Source organism: Neomonachus schauinslandi, chromosome 4 (genome assembly GCF_002201575.2).
Source record: "Neomonachus schauinslandi chromosome 4, ASM220157v2, whole genome shotgun sequence".
NCBI classification, from domain to species: Eukaryota; Metazoa; Chordata; class Mammalia; order Carnivora; family Phocidae; genus Neomonachus; species Neomonachus schauinslandi.
The window spans coordinates 165,752,347-165,771,157 of NC_058406.1; the positions used below are offsets into that span (position 1 = coordinate 165,752,347).

Below are 18,811 nucleotides of genomic sequence, written 5' to 3' on the forward strand. Positions count from 1 at the left end.
TGGGATCCTCCGTGCAGGGAGTGCCATGGTGGGGCCACTGAAGCTGAGGCTGGTATGAGGCATGGTGGGGCCACTGGAGCTGAGGCTGGGGTGTTCTGCACAGGGGGCACCCTGGCAGGGTGGCTGGAATCAAGGTGGGTATGGGCTGGGGGTTCCTGAGGTGCTGTGCACGTAGGGCAACCTGGTGAGGCAGCTGGAGTGAACTGGGAGGTCCCAGAGTACTCTGTGCCAGGGGTTCCCCAGCAAACTGTCTGAAGCCAAAGTCATGACCAGGAGTGTCCTGATGTGTGCTACCCTTGGGCTGTGTTGGTGGGATGGCGGGGCGGGGTGGGGGGGTTGGTGTGGACTAGGGGGCCCTGGGCTCATTGAGGTGTAAGCTGGTTAGGGCACCCAGACCCTACTTCCCGACCACCCTATCAGTGTTGGGGGAATGTAAACCATGGTGTTTGCCAACCTGACTTGAGAGTTCCAGCAACTCCCCTGCTGTTCAGTGGAGTTCTAGGGCTGCTTCTTTTATTTTCTAGTTTCTCTGAAATTACAGCTTCTTTTTCTGTGCTCCAGGACATCCAGGACTGGCGTGGGCTAGGCTCCCAGGGCTCACGGAGGTAACTGGCCGGCTAAAGTGCCAGGAATGTTCTCCTGTCTATCAAGGTGGACGGGGAATGTAAACCCCTGGGACCTAGAGAGAGTTCCAGAGCCTCTTCCATCATTTGGCAAGGTTCTAGGGCTGGATCTTTTACATACTAGTTGCCATTTTAAACCAGGGCTCCTTTTCTGTGCCCCAGGGCAGATCTACTCAGTCCCTCAGTACTATCCCTCCCCACCACGGTTCATAGCATCATGACGTGGGGATTCCGTTATCTTGTGTCCATCTCCTGCTTCCATGTATGGTCTCTTTTGTTGTGCAGGTGTTTAGTCAGCCCTCAGTTCTTCAGGAGGAATTATCCTGAAAGTAGGTGTAGATTTGGTGTTCCTGAAAGAGGTGAGTTCAGGATCTCTCTACACTGCCATCTTGGACCATGAATCGAAGTTATTTTCCATCTTCTGAGAATCTTTTCTGGACTACTCCCTAGATACTTTGGCATGCTATATTCTGGGCTCCTATCACTTTCATATTAGATTATAATTTCTCCCTAAGTCTGTTTTACCATAGGTGGGTGGGCCTCAAAGAATCTTTGGGTTTGAGTATAACTGGTGCTTAGTAAACACTGGTTTTCCTATTACAAACAGCATTAAGCTATTGATGGTTGAAGCCTTGCTCTATCATTTTTTTTTTTTTAAATATTTATTTATTCATGAGAGTCAGAGAGAGAGAGAGGCAGAGGGAGAAGCAGGCTCCCCGCCTAGCAGGAAGCCCGATGCGGAACTCGATCCCGGGACCCTGGGATCATGACCTGAGCCGAAGGCAGACGCTTAACCATCTGAGCCACCCAGGTGCCCCTGCTCTATCATTTTTTAAAGATTTTATTTACCAGAGAGAGAGCACAAGCAGGGGGGAGCGGCAGGCAGAGGGAAAAGCATGCTCCCTGCTGAGCAAGAAGCCCAATGCGGGACTTGATCCCAGGACAACTGGGATCATGACCTGAGCCGAAGGCAGACGCTTAACCTACTGAGACACCCAGGCATCCCAAAAGCCTTGCTGTATCCTAAGCATAAAGTCTTAAGTGTCTTAAAGCTTACGGTTGGGAGCAGGATAAGGCTCAAATGCGTAGGAAGGTACATTCCATGTTACTGACTGCTCTGGCTTGCAGCAGGCTTCTCCGATGGACCCAGGAAATCTCTAGTACATGCCCACTAGCGTACACTGACAGGCATGTCACAATTTGTAGGTACTTAGCAGTTACAGGGATAGATCTGTGCCCCCCAGATTCCTCAGGACAAGCCATTTGTTACTTCCATTTTAATCTTAGATCTGTAACGTTGATGATGTGTATTAGAACATACTATCAAAGTTTCAGATCACATGGCTCTTCTTTTAAAGACACACTCGTCTTTTTTTTTTTTAACAATTCACCTACTATTTGTATGGACAATTATTCTAGATAAGGCAAACAACAGATGAGGCCTAATTAACATTTTCCTGGGGGAACATCATCAAACAGCTAATCAGTACTCCAAAATTTACAGCTTATACCACAACTTTTATTAGAAAAGTTATACATAACATAGCATCAACTATTTTCAAGAACAATATTAAACCCGGTAAGCAACAAAACCAGACTAACAAAATGTGTTAACAAGAAACTAATGACCTTTCTATAATCAAACATTCAATTATCTACAAATGACTTTTTACAAAGGGAGAAAAATCCATGGTTTACAGGCACATATTGAAAATAAAGCTGCAATAGCAATTTTTATACACTTACCATTCTCAAGAAACTGAATCATCAAAACAGTAATTACGAGTTCACTAATTTAAAACATTTCACATAATTTAAAATTACTGGGTATACACTGAAGTCTGAGTTTCAAAAGTGATTTTTTTTTTCCACAAAAGTGCCAACACTTAAGCTAGAACTTTCAGTGTGAGTAATTTTGCCCTAAAAAGTTAAGACATGTTCTGATAATCGTAACAGTCACATAATTTCTGGTGCTATCTGGTCTGTTAATAATAAAGCCTTTATTTGGATGCTTTTCTTAAATTATAGGAAACCGGATATAGGATTTCTGTTGCAAAGCCATTAAAATAAAGTTCCAAACACAGGAGTGTGCAGCATTGGGAAAATATCAGTACTAACACTTATAATAAATACCAGAGAAGCCATTAGTTATTAACAGCACTGTCTGCTTAAGGGTTAAGTCAACCAGGTGTGTAATTTCCCATCAGTCTGTCCTTTTAGTTGGCATAGCAATTTCTATTTTCATGATCTGAGTACTCAAATATATCCAAACATCTTTTTAAAACTTTGATTTAGAGCTTCTGGAAAGTTATAAACGTTTTTATATTCTACTCTAAAAAGTCTACTTCTGCTCATTTTAGAGCCTCACTAAAACAACAGATTTTAGGATAGTCAGGTTCATTAAAAAGTTTCAAATGGAATGACTTACAAAAGAACACTTTAAACCAAGTCCTATCATTTTGTAGCTGAAGGGGTTGAGTTACAGCACAGTTTCACACACCCTCTTGGTCATTACAGAATTACACTTTAAAATAGTATCTCAGGAGGACATCTGTTTTAGGCCCCATCCCCAAACACAGCCGTTAACAAGACTGCCAGTGTTACTAGTGGGAAAAGACAACTTCTTTCTCTCAAAGGCTCACAGCATTGTTCTTAATTAAATCGTCAGGCATTTTTTTTTTTCTGACAGGTTTTCCTTTCCAATGTGGTGATGGAGAACTAAGATAAAAATCCTGACTTTCAACTGCTACTCAATATTATTACATGCGCCAATATTGCACACATCTGTTCTGAACTGTTAAAATGATCTTCTGGGTCCTTGGGTGTGCTTGTTTTCTCCATCAGAACACAAACACACCCATCAAAGCAGTTTCCCTTAAAGATGATAAAATACCGGGGGGGAAAAAAAAAATGAAGAAAAAGGCAGACTTTGTACAGACAAAAATCTAAATTTTCTCAAAGGGTTTTGTGTGCCCTACACATGGGGGCAATTTGTATACACTAGTGAAATGAACACTAGCTATAATGCTTCTAGCTGCTCAAATAATGTGGAACCTTGGTCCAGGTGTTGCAATGATGTCACTGTATGGTTCTTCCTGTGTCAGCTCAATAGCTTGTTGCTTTTTAAGAACCAAGAAGCTGTAGAACTTTGCTGCAGCTTGCTTTCTGTTTGTGTTTCGACATAACTCAAGCAAACTGATGGATTCAGCTCCAGTTTTAGCAAGAGCTCGCTGAAATAAAACCAAAGGAAGAATTAAATCAAAGTAATCTCACAGTAAAGTGGTAATTTAAAAAGGGTGCCAATTTTGGGTACCAAAAAAAGTATACTGTATATTCTGCTGGGAGTGGACTTTTTTGAAGAGTCTGAGTGAAGGTAATGGGGCAAAGTATATTATGGCATATCTAAAATCAAAGGTCCTTCCAACAAATGTGATACAATAGTAAAACTGAACATATACAGTCCCTAAAATTTCAACTTATTTTTAAAATCCCTAAAATTTCAACTTATTTTTAAAATCCAACTATCCTTTGACTCTATTTTGGGAAACCTTGAGCAACTTGCCTGGTATTTCACAGATGCGCAAAATATCTCATCTGTATCTGACTCAACAAATTTAATGGTTCAACACATTAAATATGTTCAATGAAAACCAAGAAGATGTAGACACAGAAAGGCGTTCTATAAACCACCACCCCAGCTTCCCTTTGCAGCGTAACTATAGGGAAGTGTTCACCTGGATGCTCTCCAGGCTTACTCTGGGCCTAACAATTTATGTATTAAAATACATAGTGCTAGAAAAGTAGGCTTTCCGGTCCGAGCCTGTTGCTCTTTTTTTAAGGGAGCAATGCCAAGTCTTTGCTCAAGTGTCAGTCAGGACTGGTGTACCTACCTGAAGCCCATGAAGCATCTGCTGAGTCCTTTTGTTCCATCTTCTTTCTTCCTGATCCTGATCACCTCCGGAAGCATCTTCATCCTGCAAATGGCCCCAACACACAAAAAAGCTGACAAAAGTGGTCTACTGCAAAATGAACTATTTCCTTATGTCCTGAAAGTTTTATATTGTGTATTCTGAGTAACAGAAAATTATAAATCTCTTAGCGCTTAGTATGAACTTTGAAGCTTGTCTTTCTTAAATTACAGAAGAAAGTCTTCCGTATCTGCAAGTAAACATTTGGCTGAATATATGATTCTATACGGGTCTATTAAGGATGTGGTCTACACCACGTGGCCCCTGGACTACTGCTGGTTGGTGAGCTACTGGTTACTGATTGGCCCCTGTTAAGACCATTGTGTTGGATATAAATCAACTATGCCACTAAGCACACTGCTTATTTCAACTGAATGTATTTTTTCAGTAGCATGATTTTCTAGATCATTTATATTCTGGCAGATCCCAATCTTATTGTGAACCAGTGTCAAAGAGCACAGATTAGCAGATGAGTAAGTAGTACTGGTCTATACAGTGTTTTAAGAGAAATGGGGTGTGGATGGCACAGTCAATTAAGCATGCCTGCCTTTGGCTCAGGTCATGTGGGATCAAGCCCCACTCAGGCTCCCTCCCTCTGTTGCTCCCCCCACCTCTCTGCCAAGTAAATAAAAAAATTTTTTTTTTTTTAAGAAATGGGCTATAATCCATAATACTTGATTTTACTTGAGCTGCCCAGCTCCCTACAGGACTTGCCTTCTAAACTCTTGAAGTTGGCATAGAGCAACAGCTGAGATGCTTCCATGCTATGCTGGAACTACATACCATACTTCAAAGAGCCAAGAGTTGTAAGGACTTCATACATAATAGAAAGCACAATTTTAAATACTGATTCAACACTAAGTCTGAGATAATGGCATACCTTAGACTAGACTAGCTCTGGGGCTAAATTTTGACTTTAAAAAACCATAGCACTCCAGCACTAAATGGTTGTAAAGTCTATAGTTGACATTTTCATTAGTATCCATTTGTATTTGTAATTTATTGTATGTACCCAGTCCCTAACCTTTAGCCTTAAAAGAATTTTAAAAAGCTTCAATGCTTCCTAGAAGATGTTTCAAGGTTTTTATTTTACATTTAAACAAAGATCCAGGAAAGGGGGGGTGGGGGGGGAAGACCTTGAACAGCCAAATAAGGGCCCCGAAAAGGAAATCCATTGCTAAAGTGCCCTTACTTTTCAAAAAATAAAAGCCATTCAAACCTTTACTCAATCTATTTTAGCCAAGTCACATCTCACCCCAGTTAATGAAAACAAACCTCCTACCAATGGACAATGGCTATCAGATTTCCAGGCCACAGAGATGTCATACCAGAGGCAGATGCTAAAAGCAGTAAAAATTGGCCACAAGATAATAAAACTAGCTACAATCAATTTAGAAGTCAACCGAGAAATCAGTGAAAGGGCGGTCAGTCCTATGTCCTTCAAAGGCCACAAGGGAGCCAATGAATTAAAGCACAGCATAAAATTTGATGTTAACAATGATCTAAATTAAGAATTTGGTTAAATTTTGTTTGTTTGAACATTTTTCATCACTGTTATGCTCAACACCAGTTACCTTGGCTCCACTAAGAGAGCAGGTTGAAGATGGGATTTATTCATGAAGTCTCTTTGCCAGTGTTTCCTTACCTCCTCCTCTTCATCATCTTCTTTCTCCTTCTCTTTCTCCTTCTCTTTCTCTGGTAGAAGTTCTAACTCCGGAATTAACTGACAGATATTTGGAGGCTCCTCAGGGGGTAGCTCTACAGGGGGTATTTCCACCTGCTCTACCTGCTGGGGCTTAAAGCAAGAGAAGAAATACTGGGGTCATACTGCCATTCCTCACAATCAAAAGTTGATTTTATCTTGTTCTTACAAAGCTTTAACAGAAGAAATTAACAAAAGTGTTTTGTCCTTATACTTTTTAGGAACCAAATAGTTATAAAGTCTATGTGAGAAATTTGTAAATCACAAGAAAAACTATGAACAGAAAAAAACCCCCAAAACTTTTTGTAGTAGCATTTTAGGAAAAACCACACAAAACAGAACTGCCCACTAATGCAATGCATTTATTAACATTAAATAGCCTGTACTGTCAACTGTTACTGCAGGAAATTGTCTTAAGGCTATTACAACTAAGCTTGGGCTCTAAATAAGAGCCTAGGAGCTCTTATGGCAGCAAATAATAGGAATGAGGAGACCATTTTTCTGAGTCTATCTCTTGATTTTTTCCCCTCAGGCTTAATATAAACGGCTGAGAATGTTAAAAACAACTTCTTCAGGACCGTAGTACTAGAGTAACCCACTTGTTACCTGTCCCCACCCCCATTCCTGATCTCATACAGAAAGATGCTATTTTGGACAACACCACCAGAGGGAACAGAAAAATAGTTCTTAAGATTGCAGAGGAATCTTCTGCCAGTACCTCTTGATGGAGGCTAAACCAAAAGTCCAAGGTTAATTTATTCTAGAAATTTAAGACTGGGAAGCCTTACTTCCTTTACAGTTTAGTTCTCCTACCCTAAATGAACTTAATGGTAGAGTGTCTGCATGAAGAGGCCAGATTTTTTTTTTTTTTTAAGCAATTTGACAAGTATATTCTGATTATTTAGTAAGGTAGCCTAAAACGGTCTCATGTTGCAGGAACCTTCAACAGAATAGAGAGCTGAGGAGTCAACCCATGCAATGGGGAAATCTTATTTCAATAATGGTTCTGGGAAAACTGGACCACTATCTTACACCATACATGAACACAAACCAAAAATGGATTAAAGACTTGAATATAAGACCTGAAACCATAAACTACTAGAAGAAAACATAGGACAGGTAAGCTCCTCAAAATAGGTATTGGCAATGATTTTTGGATTTGACAGCAAAGGCAATTTTTAAAAGCAAAAAATAAGCAAGTGGGACCACATGGATAGACTTGGAAGGCATTATACTAAGTGAAGTAAGAGGAAGACAAATATGTATGATATCACTTGTATGTAGAATCTAAAAAAAAGCAACTCATAAAAGCAGAGTGCAATGGGAGTACTAGGGGTTAGAAAGATACTTCCACTTACAAGTTCTAGGGATCTAATACACAGTATGGTGATTATAGTTAATACTGTATCATATACTTGAAAGTTGCTAAGAGTAGATCTTAAAAGTTCTCAGGACAAGAAAAAAATGTAATTATGTAGGTGACAGATGTTATACGTGTTGTGGAATCATTTCACAACACGTATAACAATACCGTAAACTAGTATGATGTTGTATGTCAATAATATCTCATTAAAACTAGAGGAAAAAATGTTCAATCTTGCTGACAAAGAAAACTGAAATTTAAGGAACGAGGTGTTAAGAAGTTTGACAGTCTGTGTGCACTTTACTCATGACATACTTGAAGAATTTACCAGGTTCCTTATATTGTTGTTTTTCATCTTTAATCTAGAATTGTCAGATTGACCCTGAACTAAACTGGAACCAAGTTTAGAGTCAAAGATTCCACATTAGCCAAAGATGGTCACATTAGGCCACTCTGAAACAAGACTACCTTAAGAAGAGTCAGGAAGGCTGAAACTCCTGGAATATCTTCTCTCACTTAGGGCTCACCTGTGTTCACATCCTTGGCTGCCAATTCTTTCTCTCTGGACCTATTCCTTGTCATTTTTTTCCTCAACCAAAATATTTCAAAAGGGCTCCTTGACAACTGATGTGCTTACTTACAGGGATCACAGGCTCTGGGTCAATTTGTCCTGCTTTTCGCTTGACTCCCTGAGGAGGTGGTGGAGGCATGGCTGACTCATCCAAGTTTGTTCTGCTGGTCTCCATCACTGACTCCTGGAGGCGGCTTGGCTCTTCCAAAATGGGCTCATCTGCAATTGGTCATATGAAGAGGAGATGTGAATTATACAGTCTTTAACAATATTTCAGAATTTAATACTAATGCATTAAGACAAAAGTACTTTCTCTAACGCGGAAGGCCAAATAAAAATTTTACCTCTGCAAAGATTACTCAGTTTGTAACAATACACATAAAGATGGGAAAGGGCAAAACTCCACCACCTGTAAATCTAATGCAGGATAATCCTCTTAGCAGAAGATTACTCACAGCCAGTCCTGAACTTTAAACCGTTCCAAAAACAGAAAGCTTCCTATTTAACAAACCAATTAAATGTATTTCCCTGCCCAAAAATTTGAGTATACTCCTTTGTTCCTGATTTCTCTTACTCTGGCAATATACAGGTAAATCTTAAACCAAATGTGCATGTAAACTTCATCAAGGAACTATTACGACAGAACACACCGATAACATCACGCTGCTGGTGCTGCTGCTGCTGATCCTCTCTGGGAACCTCCGGATTTTCAAATTCTTTGAGGAATTCATCCAAATTATCAGCCTCTCCTCCTTTCCTCCTTTTTCTAAGATCTTCTGGTACTAGCGGTGTAAGACAGCGGGTAAAGAGCTATTAAAAAAAAAAATCTCAATTATAAATCACATTAAAAATTTACCACTGACATTTCTATTTTCCATTAAGTACGTTTTCATACAGTTGTAATCAGTGTACATATAATTCAGCGTGATTTCTACTCAATGTTAGATCCACACTTCATTACATCTTAATATAATTTTTAAATATAGGATATTTGAAGGATATTTGATTTTAAGTGCAGCAATTTTAAAAGTCAAATGAAATTATCCAGTCTTGTAACTTGGAGGTAACACTAAAATTTTAAATTTTCCTGCAGTTTATTTTCATATTTACACACTTAAAACTGTATCTAATGGAATCATACCAGGTAGTTTTACATGTTTTTTTCACTTAATAATATGGAAATCTTAACTATCACAAATTTTCATGACTGCGTAATATTCCACTGAGTGGAGATACATGTATGTATGTGTGTATACATCACATTGGAACCATTTTTCAATATTTTTTTTTAGTTTAATTGCAAACAATGTAATGAACATCCTCACAGAACTGGCTTTTTCCATATTTTGAATTACTTCCTTAGGAAAATTTCTAATAATGAGACCAGTGAGTCAAAGAAATATTTTAAGGACTTTCTGCCAAATGATTATATGATTGTTCTTCTGATAAATAGTAAAATCTATAGTAGAATCAACTGGTTCTATGCATACTTCAACTTTAGAATAACAGTCTCATAGCACTGCTTTTACTCTGTTCTTCACTTCAAAACCTTGTTTTGGAATAGTTTGGAACTTAAATGGGTGAAAATAATTCTCATAAAGCCAGAGAATTCTTTATTGTGGGAAAAGGAGAACCACTCCATGGTATGGCTACAAAGCAAGATCTAAAGACTGCAGACTTGAAGCACAGCGTACACTAAGGCAAAAGAACAGTAATTTATTATAAAGGGGATGAAAAGGGAGAACTAGTATTAAAAACCTCAATGGCTTTTTAGTATAGAAAAAATTCCTTCTATATATATTTTTTTAATTTTATCAGAGCGAAAGAGTACAAGCCGGGGGAGTGGCAGGCAGAGGGAGAAGCAGACTCCCCACTGAGTAGGGAGCCTGATGTGGAACTCGATCCCAGGACCCTGGAATCATGATCTGAGCCGAAGGCAGACACTTAACCGACTAAGCCACCCAGGCATCCCTCCTTCTATATCTTTGAGAAATACAGGCATCAGCAGGATCTTTCAGATCAGGTTATATTCACTATATTGTGACTTAAGTAAAAAAAGGTGCCATATAGTTGAAAATATCTGATCAAAAAGGTCAAAGGTTTCAAAAATTTTTAAAAATGGCCAAATATATATAGGATAAAAAATTCTGCAAACTATATTACCTTCAGTAGTCTATTATTCCATAAAGGCTGAGCAGGTAAGGAGAAGAGTTTTTCCACTCCCCCTGTCTCTTTCCACATCATCAATTTCTTGGTGGGTGGTGCCAGATCCAAAGTAGTAACAATATCAGAATAATCACTAAGTTGGGCTCTAATCGTCTTACTATCCAACTCTTTGACACTGTCAACAATCAGCTTCCTCTTCCTCTTGGCTTTTGTTTCTTTGACTGGAATGATAGAAGAAAATAAGGTCATTTTCCTGTGAGGCCATCATGAAACATAGAGCTACCAGACTTGGTCTCATTGAATCCCTGCTTTTCTATATACCTGGTAGAAAAGCCTCAAGAGGGCAGAGTCCGTTTTAACAGATGTTTCTGCAGTTCCACATAGAATAGAGGCTGGCATGCAATAGGTGCTCAATAAAAATCTGAATTAATATATACAGACTCTGGGCAAAAATGAGTAAAGTAATGTACAAGCCATTATGTTTTGCCCATGTACTGTAAATATGAAACATCTCACCCTTGATTCAGATTAGGCTCAAGTCCTGGGTTTTACGACTTACTATTACGCCTGAGTGACCATTAAGAAAAGTTAACTTTATCTTGCTTATCTCTTTATTTCCTCTTTTCAAATATGGCCAACCACTTTTAGGAGTTGTAAAATACTTAAGTTCTCTGTAAATGGCTGCAATTACTATTTTTAGTGGAAAAGTTAAAATTCATATATGGCAGTTGTACAAACAGATTGATTAAATGGAAAAAAAAAAAAAAGTCCACACCCAGTCAGATGGACCTGGAACTCCATCCTAGTTACTTATTGTATATTCATTTCTAATCCTTACTAAAATTGCAAAGTAGGTAGCATTATCTCAATTTCTTAAGATACAAGTAAGTTCAAGATTTCATCCTGTCAGAAATGTTACATGCCCAAAGATTTTTCTGCATAAAATTTTAGGTAAAGATGTTATTCAGTGACAGCCTCTGTCCAACCCCTATCCTCCAGTTACTAAGTTCCCTTCCTTCTCTTTGAAAGTCAAAAGTTATTAAAACAGCCGGCAAAGCCTGGTCATCCTATTTTAAACAGTGCAATGCATCCACCATCCTGCCTCATTTACAGTTCTCTATAATATCTGGCATTAATACAGTACATATTTTACTTACCCATGCTCCACTAATTAGTACTTAAGTTCCAGGAGGATAAAGACTTGTTCATTGTTACATTTTTAGTTTCTAAACAGAGTAGGTGCCTAGCAAACACTCTTTGTAAGTGAGAAGCCCAAGTCACAATTTTTGGTGATCAAATTCTAGGAGAAAACCTAAATAAGTTACTCTTGTTCTACTTAAAAGTAATACCTATATATTGAATTACACTCTGATTTCAAGTGTAACTGAAATACAAGTATACCCATAAACCATCTAGAAATTTTAGTTTCACATCCAAATTACATATCTTAACTTGCTTCTTTTACTGAGAAGCAGCACCCCCAATATGTTTTGCTATGTCTAAAACAAATACAACACTGATTTTAGAATCTATCACATTTCCAGTTTAAAAAAAAAAAAATTCTTAGGCTTTCCCAGATTGTAGCCCAACTATTATACAAAATCTAGAACTCTGAAACAATCTGTACTTCACTGTAAAATGCTTTGCAATGTTTTCTAATTGTTATACATGTGACTTGTTATCATTTTGGGAACTCCGAAAGACTAAGATACAGGTTAGCAAAAAACTCAGTTCTATACTTTTATATTTCAGAGCAACTTCTACAGGTATTCTCTAAGATACTTAAATTATAACTGAAGATTCTATAATACAAGACTGACAAAGAAGAAAGAAGCTTAGCTATTTATCTAAAACAAGAGTAACAGAATAGAGAAGAAGAGCCAGAATTAAGACCTTATGTTCTGAATTTTATAAGTCAAAAAGTCTGTTTGCTCACCAGTGATATCAATAGGTTCCAAAGCAAAGGCTTCTTCTTCATTTGGAACAAGTGTTGTCTGATCAGTCATAGTTGGCATTGGTTCAACAGGATCCACTGAATCAGGACTATCAGGCCCTCCCACTATAAAAACAGAAATTTGGTCATAAAAGGCATGGGTATTTAATACATCTCCTGAAAATGGGAGAAAAAAAATCCCTTTGAGAACTGAAAGAAACCCACTGGTACCAATACCAAACACTTCCAGTTATGAAGGAGGCCCTCCAGAGGGGCGGCTAAAAAAGGGGAGGGGTGCAGGGTTAATCATGTAAGAGAATCAGAACAATAAGCACTATTTTTAAGGAGATTTATAATTCATTAAAAGCTGGAACTTTTAGTTTGTGGTCTTCGACATCAAATACCTTTTTAGCTGCATACAGTCACGCCCATGACACCGAGCAGGAAATGCTTACTTGATACGTTCTCATCCTCGTCCATATCATCATGTGCAGGCTGTTCTGGCAACATCACACCTGCCTCTGACAGGGCCGGGGGGTCATCAAAGATACCACCATCATTATTACTTATAAGTTTGTCATCTGAAATAGGGAACATAATTTAGTTACAACTTGAAAAAGAAATGCTAAAAGAACTGCCAATCATTGGGAAAATAAAATTACATTAAAATGAACCAAATTTAAAAATCTGTATCCGACTTGCATCTGTTTCTCTTCAAGGTAGCATACAGAAGTATAATGGTATAGGGAAAAAATTTCATTTTCCAGTTCACATCTCCATTTAAAACATTTACTATTAAGATATCAAACACAAATAGAGCAGTTTAAGAACTAGTAAAACTTAAAACTCTGAGACAAGCACCTTTAACAAAATCTGGTATTGTTATAACATTTTTAGGCTATAGTTTGCTACCCTGAATGAAATCAACTAGTCACAATCCACACACGTCTACCTAACGAGTTGCTTACGACCCAGAATTAGCGACTGCTTTAAAACACCGCAAATGAACAAAGAAATGTTAGAATAACCACCTTCTTGTCACCTACCTAATATACCACCATCATTTCCTTCTCCAAAATTGTCATCTTTATATTGGTCTTCATATTCTAAATGATTAATTTTCTCATTCAGATTGCTGGTGCTCTGTTCAGGCTCTAACAGGAGGTTAGAAGCGCTAGTGCTCACTAACATGTCATCATCCTCAAAAGCACTTCCTTCTCTCATGATCTCACGATCATCCATTCCAAAGTCACCTGAACAAATTTATTAGTTGAAAAAAGTTACAAACATCACTGTTATAAAAGAAAACAGCTAATGATAATTGGAATGTCACATTTGCTAACTGAAACCTTATGAACCTTTGAGTATTAAAACATCCAGTTTCAACTTTAAACCTATAGCATCTATATTTCATAAACTGATTCTGAGTATGACTAGCACACTCAAACATAGGACCCAAATTTAGGTTATCCTAAATATGTTAAGTAAATTTAAATATGTCTATAGGTTAGGTTGCATAAACATTCAGACTTAAACTTTGTTATGTTTTCATCAAGAAAAGAATTTGGCTACCTGCTTTAAACACTATTCAAGAATAGTAGATGGGGTGCCTGGGTGGCTCAGTTGGTTAAGCATCTGCCTTTGGCTCAGGTCGTGATCCCAGTCCTGGGATCAGCTCTGTGTAATCAACAGGGATTCTGCTTCTCCCTCTCCCTCTGCACCGCCCCCAAACCGGCCCCACCTCATGCTAGCTCACTCTCTCACAAAAAAAAAAAAAAAAAATAATAGGCACAGAATTAAATTATTCCCAAGTGATTAGTTTAAAAAATGGGCATTACTTCAGTATTGGGACTTTTCACACAGATTCATATATAGGTTCTATCACTGTACGGGAAGCAGGAATAGGCAAAGAATGAACTCAAGTTTGATGCATAAATGGAAATGATTGATGCTTAATATACTGGTAGGAAGGAAAATTCTTTTCTTGATGAAAAAGCAGGAGATGAAATTTTGTCCTTCTGTCATCATGAATGTAACATGTCTGGGTTTTCTTTTTCAACTTGCTAGTTGTGCCGCAACATAATTCTAACATTATTAGCTAGTGGCTAGTGATTTGTTTCTCTATTACCAAAATCATTTTCTTGTAGAATACTGATGTTCCCAACTTCTTCTCTCATGGTTATTTCTTCCACTCTACTCTGGTTCAGGCTGAACTGCTGGGCCACATCGATGTCACTTTAAAAGAATTTCAAATACATTTTAGTCTCAAGTCTCACTGCAGTGTATAAGGAAAAAAAAATCCTAATTCTCTCTACAAGGAAAAAAGATACATACAAAAGTCACCATCGTTTATGACTTAATATTTGACACTAAATACAATTTAAGAATCTGAACAATGATTTGGAATTTAGTTTGTATTTAGATTTAAAAACCATCAATGACCAGCAAGCAAAACAGAATATGCTGGAATCACTAGCTAGGTAATATACAGAGGAAAAACTAAAAATGAACGGTCTAGGGAGGTATGGGTTTTCATCAGGGTCGTGGTATGAACTCTGAAGTTACCCAGCTTTTCTGAGACTGTTTCTTCCTCTAACAATCTCTCATATCGTTTAAAAATATTAAATAAAAGACATGTAATATTAAGCAACAACGTAGAATTATCATTGGCCAAATTCAGAATGTGAATACTTCAAAACAAATGACCAGGTTTATTCAGGAAACAAATGGCAAGTAAAAGCATGAAAGGCTTCTGAGACATATCAACCAAATGCAGTCTGGAGAATCTGTAGAGACCCTAACTTAAACAAACTGAAGAAAAAAAGGCCTATGTGTCAACTGGGGACATTTGAATGCTGATTGAATATTGCATTAAGGAATTATTATAACTTATTTTAAACGTGGGATGTTATTATGGATAGATTTAAAAAATTCCTTACCTCAAAAGAGATACTGAGTATTTACAGAGGAAGTAAGAGATCTGTTCTTTATAATAATCCAGTGGGGGTTGGAAGGTGAGTCGAGGAAATACATATGAAATAAAACTGGCAACGAATTCATAATTAAACCGGTTGATCAGTACATGGGGTTCCTAATACTAATCCTTCTACTTTTTAGCGGTTAAATTTCCATGATGAAAACTTTTAAAAAATACATTAGAAGAGGAAAAAATAAAGGAAAGCAGCTAGATAGCATCCACATTAACACACACACACATATATCAAAATAAATCATAAATAGGAGTCATAGATCATTTTAAGAAGCAGAGAAGTTTGTCTCAAAAAATGGGCTTGGTGTAGAGGGTTTCTTGGTTGTCAGTTGTGCTACTAAATCACCCAGGAAGTTACAGGCACATTCCCTGTCATGGTAAAGACAGCTGAATTTTGAAGACTTGAGAAAAGGGAAACATACTATAGTATTCTGCTATAGCCATCTCTGTACAACTTTCCCTTCTTAAATGTGTGTTATGACAATGACCTTTTCTTGCTTTAAAGAGTTATATGTTTATTAAAACACAAAAAAAACAAAAACAAATTGTGGCTGAGTATAGCATGGCAAAGATGATAACCAGTAGATGACTTTAATATATACCTCCAAAGAAAAATCATGAAGCAATAGTTCCTGTTCACTGATACCATTATGTAAAGCATACACCTGGAAAACCGTTTAGTTTACACAAGCTTTGGCCTAATCACATCAGAATTCTCCTATCTTAGCTTTGTTAAAGTTGGTATCTATACAACTTTCTTATAGAAGAAATAATTCTCGGTTATATGTTTCACATTTATACACTATCCTAATTGAAAGTATATGCATTTTAACCTCACATTAACTTGATGACAAAATATTCCAAGGAAAACTGTATGTTTGGTGCCAGTAACGTTATTTGTAGACCAAGTCAACAATTAAAAGAGGGACATACTCTAAGTCAGGCAGTGGCTGATCAAAGTCATGAAATTCTTCAGGTAAGGTAATAGCATTGTAAGCAGCTTCTCGATTTTCCTCAGGCAGATCAACAACACCTGGAAAAGAAATGGTAAGCTTGAAGGCCTAACGGTTATACCACAGATTATCTAGAGACCAAAGGAAGGTAAAGTCAGTATCATTTCTCAGGGTTATAGTCTAGAAAGATTGATAATATATGCAAAGTACCACAGAAGTACAAGTACTTTTGTTTTTCTATCATCATAAGCCAAACTATTTGCTTTCCAAAAACAAAGTCAAAGCACTACCTATGCATTAAGGTGATGGTCTTTAAAAGGACATATCAACAAATATTAGTAAGAGTTTTCTCAATAAACATGAAATTTGTAAGAGAAACAACGGCAAAGGAGCACCCTAAATGTTAAAAGAGGAGTTAGTTATTTTAGGGTAAGTGGGATTACACTGTTTTAATTATTTCTCTATAGTCTTCAAGTCGTCTATACTAAAAATTCATTGCTTTAAAAGACAAAAATAAACAAAAAGCATGGCTATTTAAGCAAAATGCAATTAGTATCCACATGTTAGAAATCATTCAAGTATCACAGCCTCTGCCTAAACATCTTTGGTTTTTGTTTTAAGTTTTTATTTAAATTCCCGTTAGTTAATAGTAATATTAGTTTTAGGAGTAGAATTTAGTGATTCATCACTTACATATAACACTTATATCTAACAAGTGCCCACTTTAATACCCATCACCCACTTAGCCTACCCCCCCCCGCCCCCACCTCCCATCCAGCAAACCTCAGTTTGTTCTCTATAGTTAAGAATCTCTTATGGTTTGCCTCCCTTTTTTTTTTCCTTTCCCCTCTGTTCATCTGTTTCCTTTCTAAGATTCCATGTATGAATGACATCATGTGGTATCTGCCTCTCTCTGACTTATTTCGCTTAGCATAAGCTAGCTAACACTCTAGCTCCATCCATGTCACTGCAAATGGCAAGATTTCATTTTTTGATGGCTGAATAATACTTCATTGTGTATACACACACACACAAACACCCCCCCCAATCTTCTTTATCCAATCATCAATGTACATTTGGGCTCTTTCCATAATTTGGCTATTATAGATAATGCTGTTATAAACATTGGGGTGCATGTACCCCTTTGAATTAATGTTTTTGTATCCTTTGGGTAAATTCCTAGTAGTGCAATTGCTGGATCATAGGCAGTTCTATTTTTAATTTTTTGAGGAACCTCCATACTGTTCTCCAGAGTGGCTGCCATCAGTTTGCATTCCCACCAACATTAGTATAAGAGGGTTCCCCTTTCTCCACATCCTCGCCAACATCTGTTGTTTCCTGTGTTAATTTTAGCCATTCTGACAGGTGTGAAGTGATACCTCATTGTAGTTTTGATTCGTATTTCCCTGATGAGTGATATTGACCACCTTTTCATGTATCTGTTAGCCATCTGTATAAACATCTTTTAAATAAAATCTTAGATCTCAAAAATTTCACTGTTCATATATTAAAATAAAGTACTAAAATATAATTCAGCAGAAACTACTGTATAAGGCATCTTTCCTATACACTGATTATTTTAATTACAATAAAGTATCATCAGTGCTCTAAAAAATTACGAAGTGATACATGAATTCAGATAAATACCGTAGTTATTATCTATGGAAATTTGGTTCCTAGAGCCCAGCTTTAGAATCAATCATTACCTAAGATAAAACAACAAAAAACTATAGAGAACATTTAATAAGAGTCTCAAGTTAAAAGTGAATTTTAATATGCTAAATTATTCAGAAAAAAATTTTAAATCCTTAGATTTTTTTTTCTGAGCTACACATTTTAAAAAAATCATGTAACAGTTTTCAACATTTCAACTCTCAGTTCTACAAAAGCTGATGAAAAGGGATTTAAAAAAGCAATGATTGTCATAATTCCAAATGCGTAATGTGGGTTTCTCCCCTTGAACCATGCCTCTCCAAATCTTGCCCTATTTTTGAAGTTTTGTAGTTCCTTGTACTACAATTAAAATGAACGGATCTAGAATGTATCTTTTGCAGTTTTTCACACTACATAAAGTCCAAGGTTTAAAAGAAAAAAAAAAAAGCAATACCTGGCCGAAAAGCCATCTTTATCTTAATGAATGCTTCATTACAGTCTGCAAGCAGGTATTTGGCTTTTCTATGATAGATTCGAACTACTCCCAGTAAGAGATGTCCTGATGTTCGGAGTGCCATCTTCACCTAAGAGTAAAACATTAATATTAACCTAATTTATAAAGTTAATTTTTTGGTTTTAGAGGTAATCATACTTCAAAAGCTTGTATTCTGTGCAATTATAGGCAGCTTTTACTTTACCTCTTTATATTCTTGATCATTTGAGGTTTCCTTATAATCACTTATATTTTATTTATGCCTTTACCTGTAAATCCTGAGTATCCACAAAGAATAGACTGATAGTAATTCATCAGTTAACACAGATATGAAGGTAGCTATGAAGCAGGTAGGGTAAGGCACTCCATAGATTGCTGTCAATAAGGACATTAAGGA

The 18,811-nt window shown here is 37.1% G+C and overlaps 1 protein-coding gene across 1 annotated transcript in view; it reads right to left on the reverse strand.

Moving 5' to 3' along the window:
• Positions 1 to 2,120: 2,120 nt before the first annotated feature.
• The window catches only part of RAD21 (RAD21 cohesin complex component), a 28,449-nt gene continuing 11,758 nt past the window's right edge, over positions 2,121 to 18,811 (reverse strand). Inside the window, exons 3-14 of the mRNA XM_021688758.2 lie at positions 18,376 to 18,505; positions 16,249 to 16,348; positions 14,455 to 14,561; positions 13,373 to 13,579; positions 12,782 to 12,907; positions 12,330 to 12,452; positions 10,391 to 10,614; positions 8,878 to 9,037; positions 8,298 to 8,446; positions 6,237 to 6,386; positions 4,514 to 4,597; positions 2,121 to 3,853 (exon numbers count right to left, since the gene is read on the reverse strand). Of these exons, the coding sequence (XP_021544433.1) occupies positions 3,662 to 3,853; positions 4,514 to 4,597; positions 6,237 to 6,386; positions 8,298 to 8,446; positions 8,878 to 9,037; positions 10,391 to 10,614; positions 12,330 to 12,452; positions 12,782 to 12,907; positions 13,373 to 13,579; positions 14,455 to 14,561; positions 16,249 to 16,348; positions 18,376 to 18,505 (1,752 nt within the window). The 3' untranslated portion in view covers positions 2,121 to 3,661. The remainder of the gene's footprint in view (positions 3,854 to 4,513; positions 4,598 to 6,236; positions 6,387 to 8,297; positions 8,447 to 8,877; positions 9,038 to 10,390; positions 10,615 to 12,329; positions 12,453 to 12,781; positions 12,908 to 13,372; positions 13,580 to 14,454; positions 14,562 to 16,248; positions 16,349 to 18,375; positions 18,506 to 18,811) is intronic.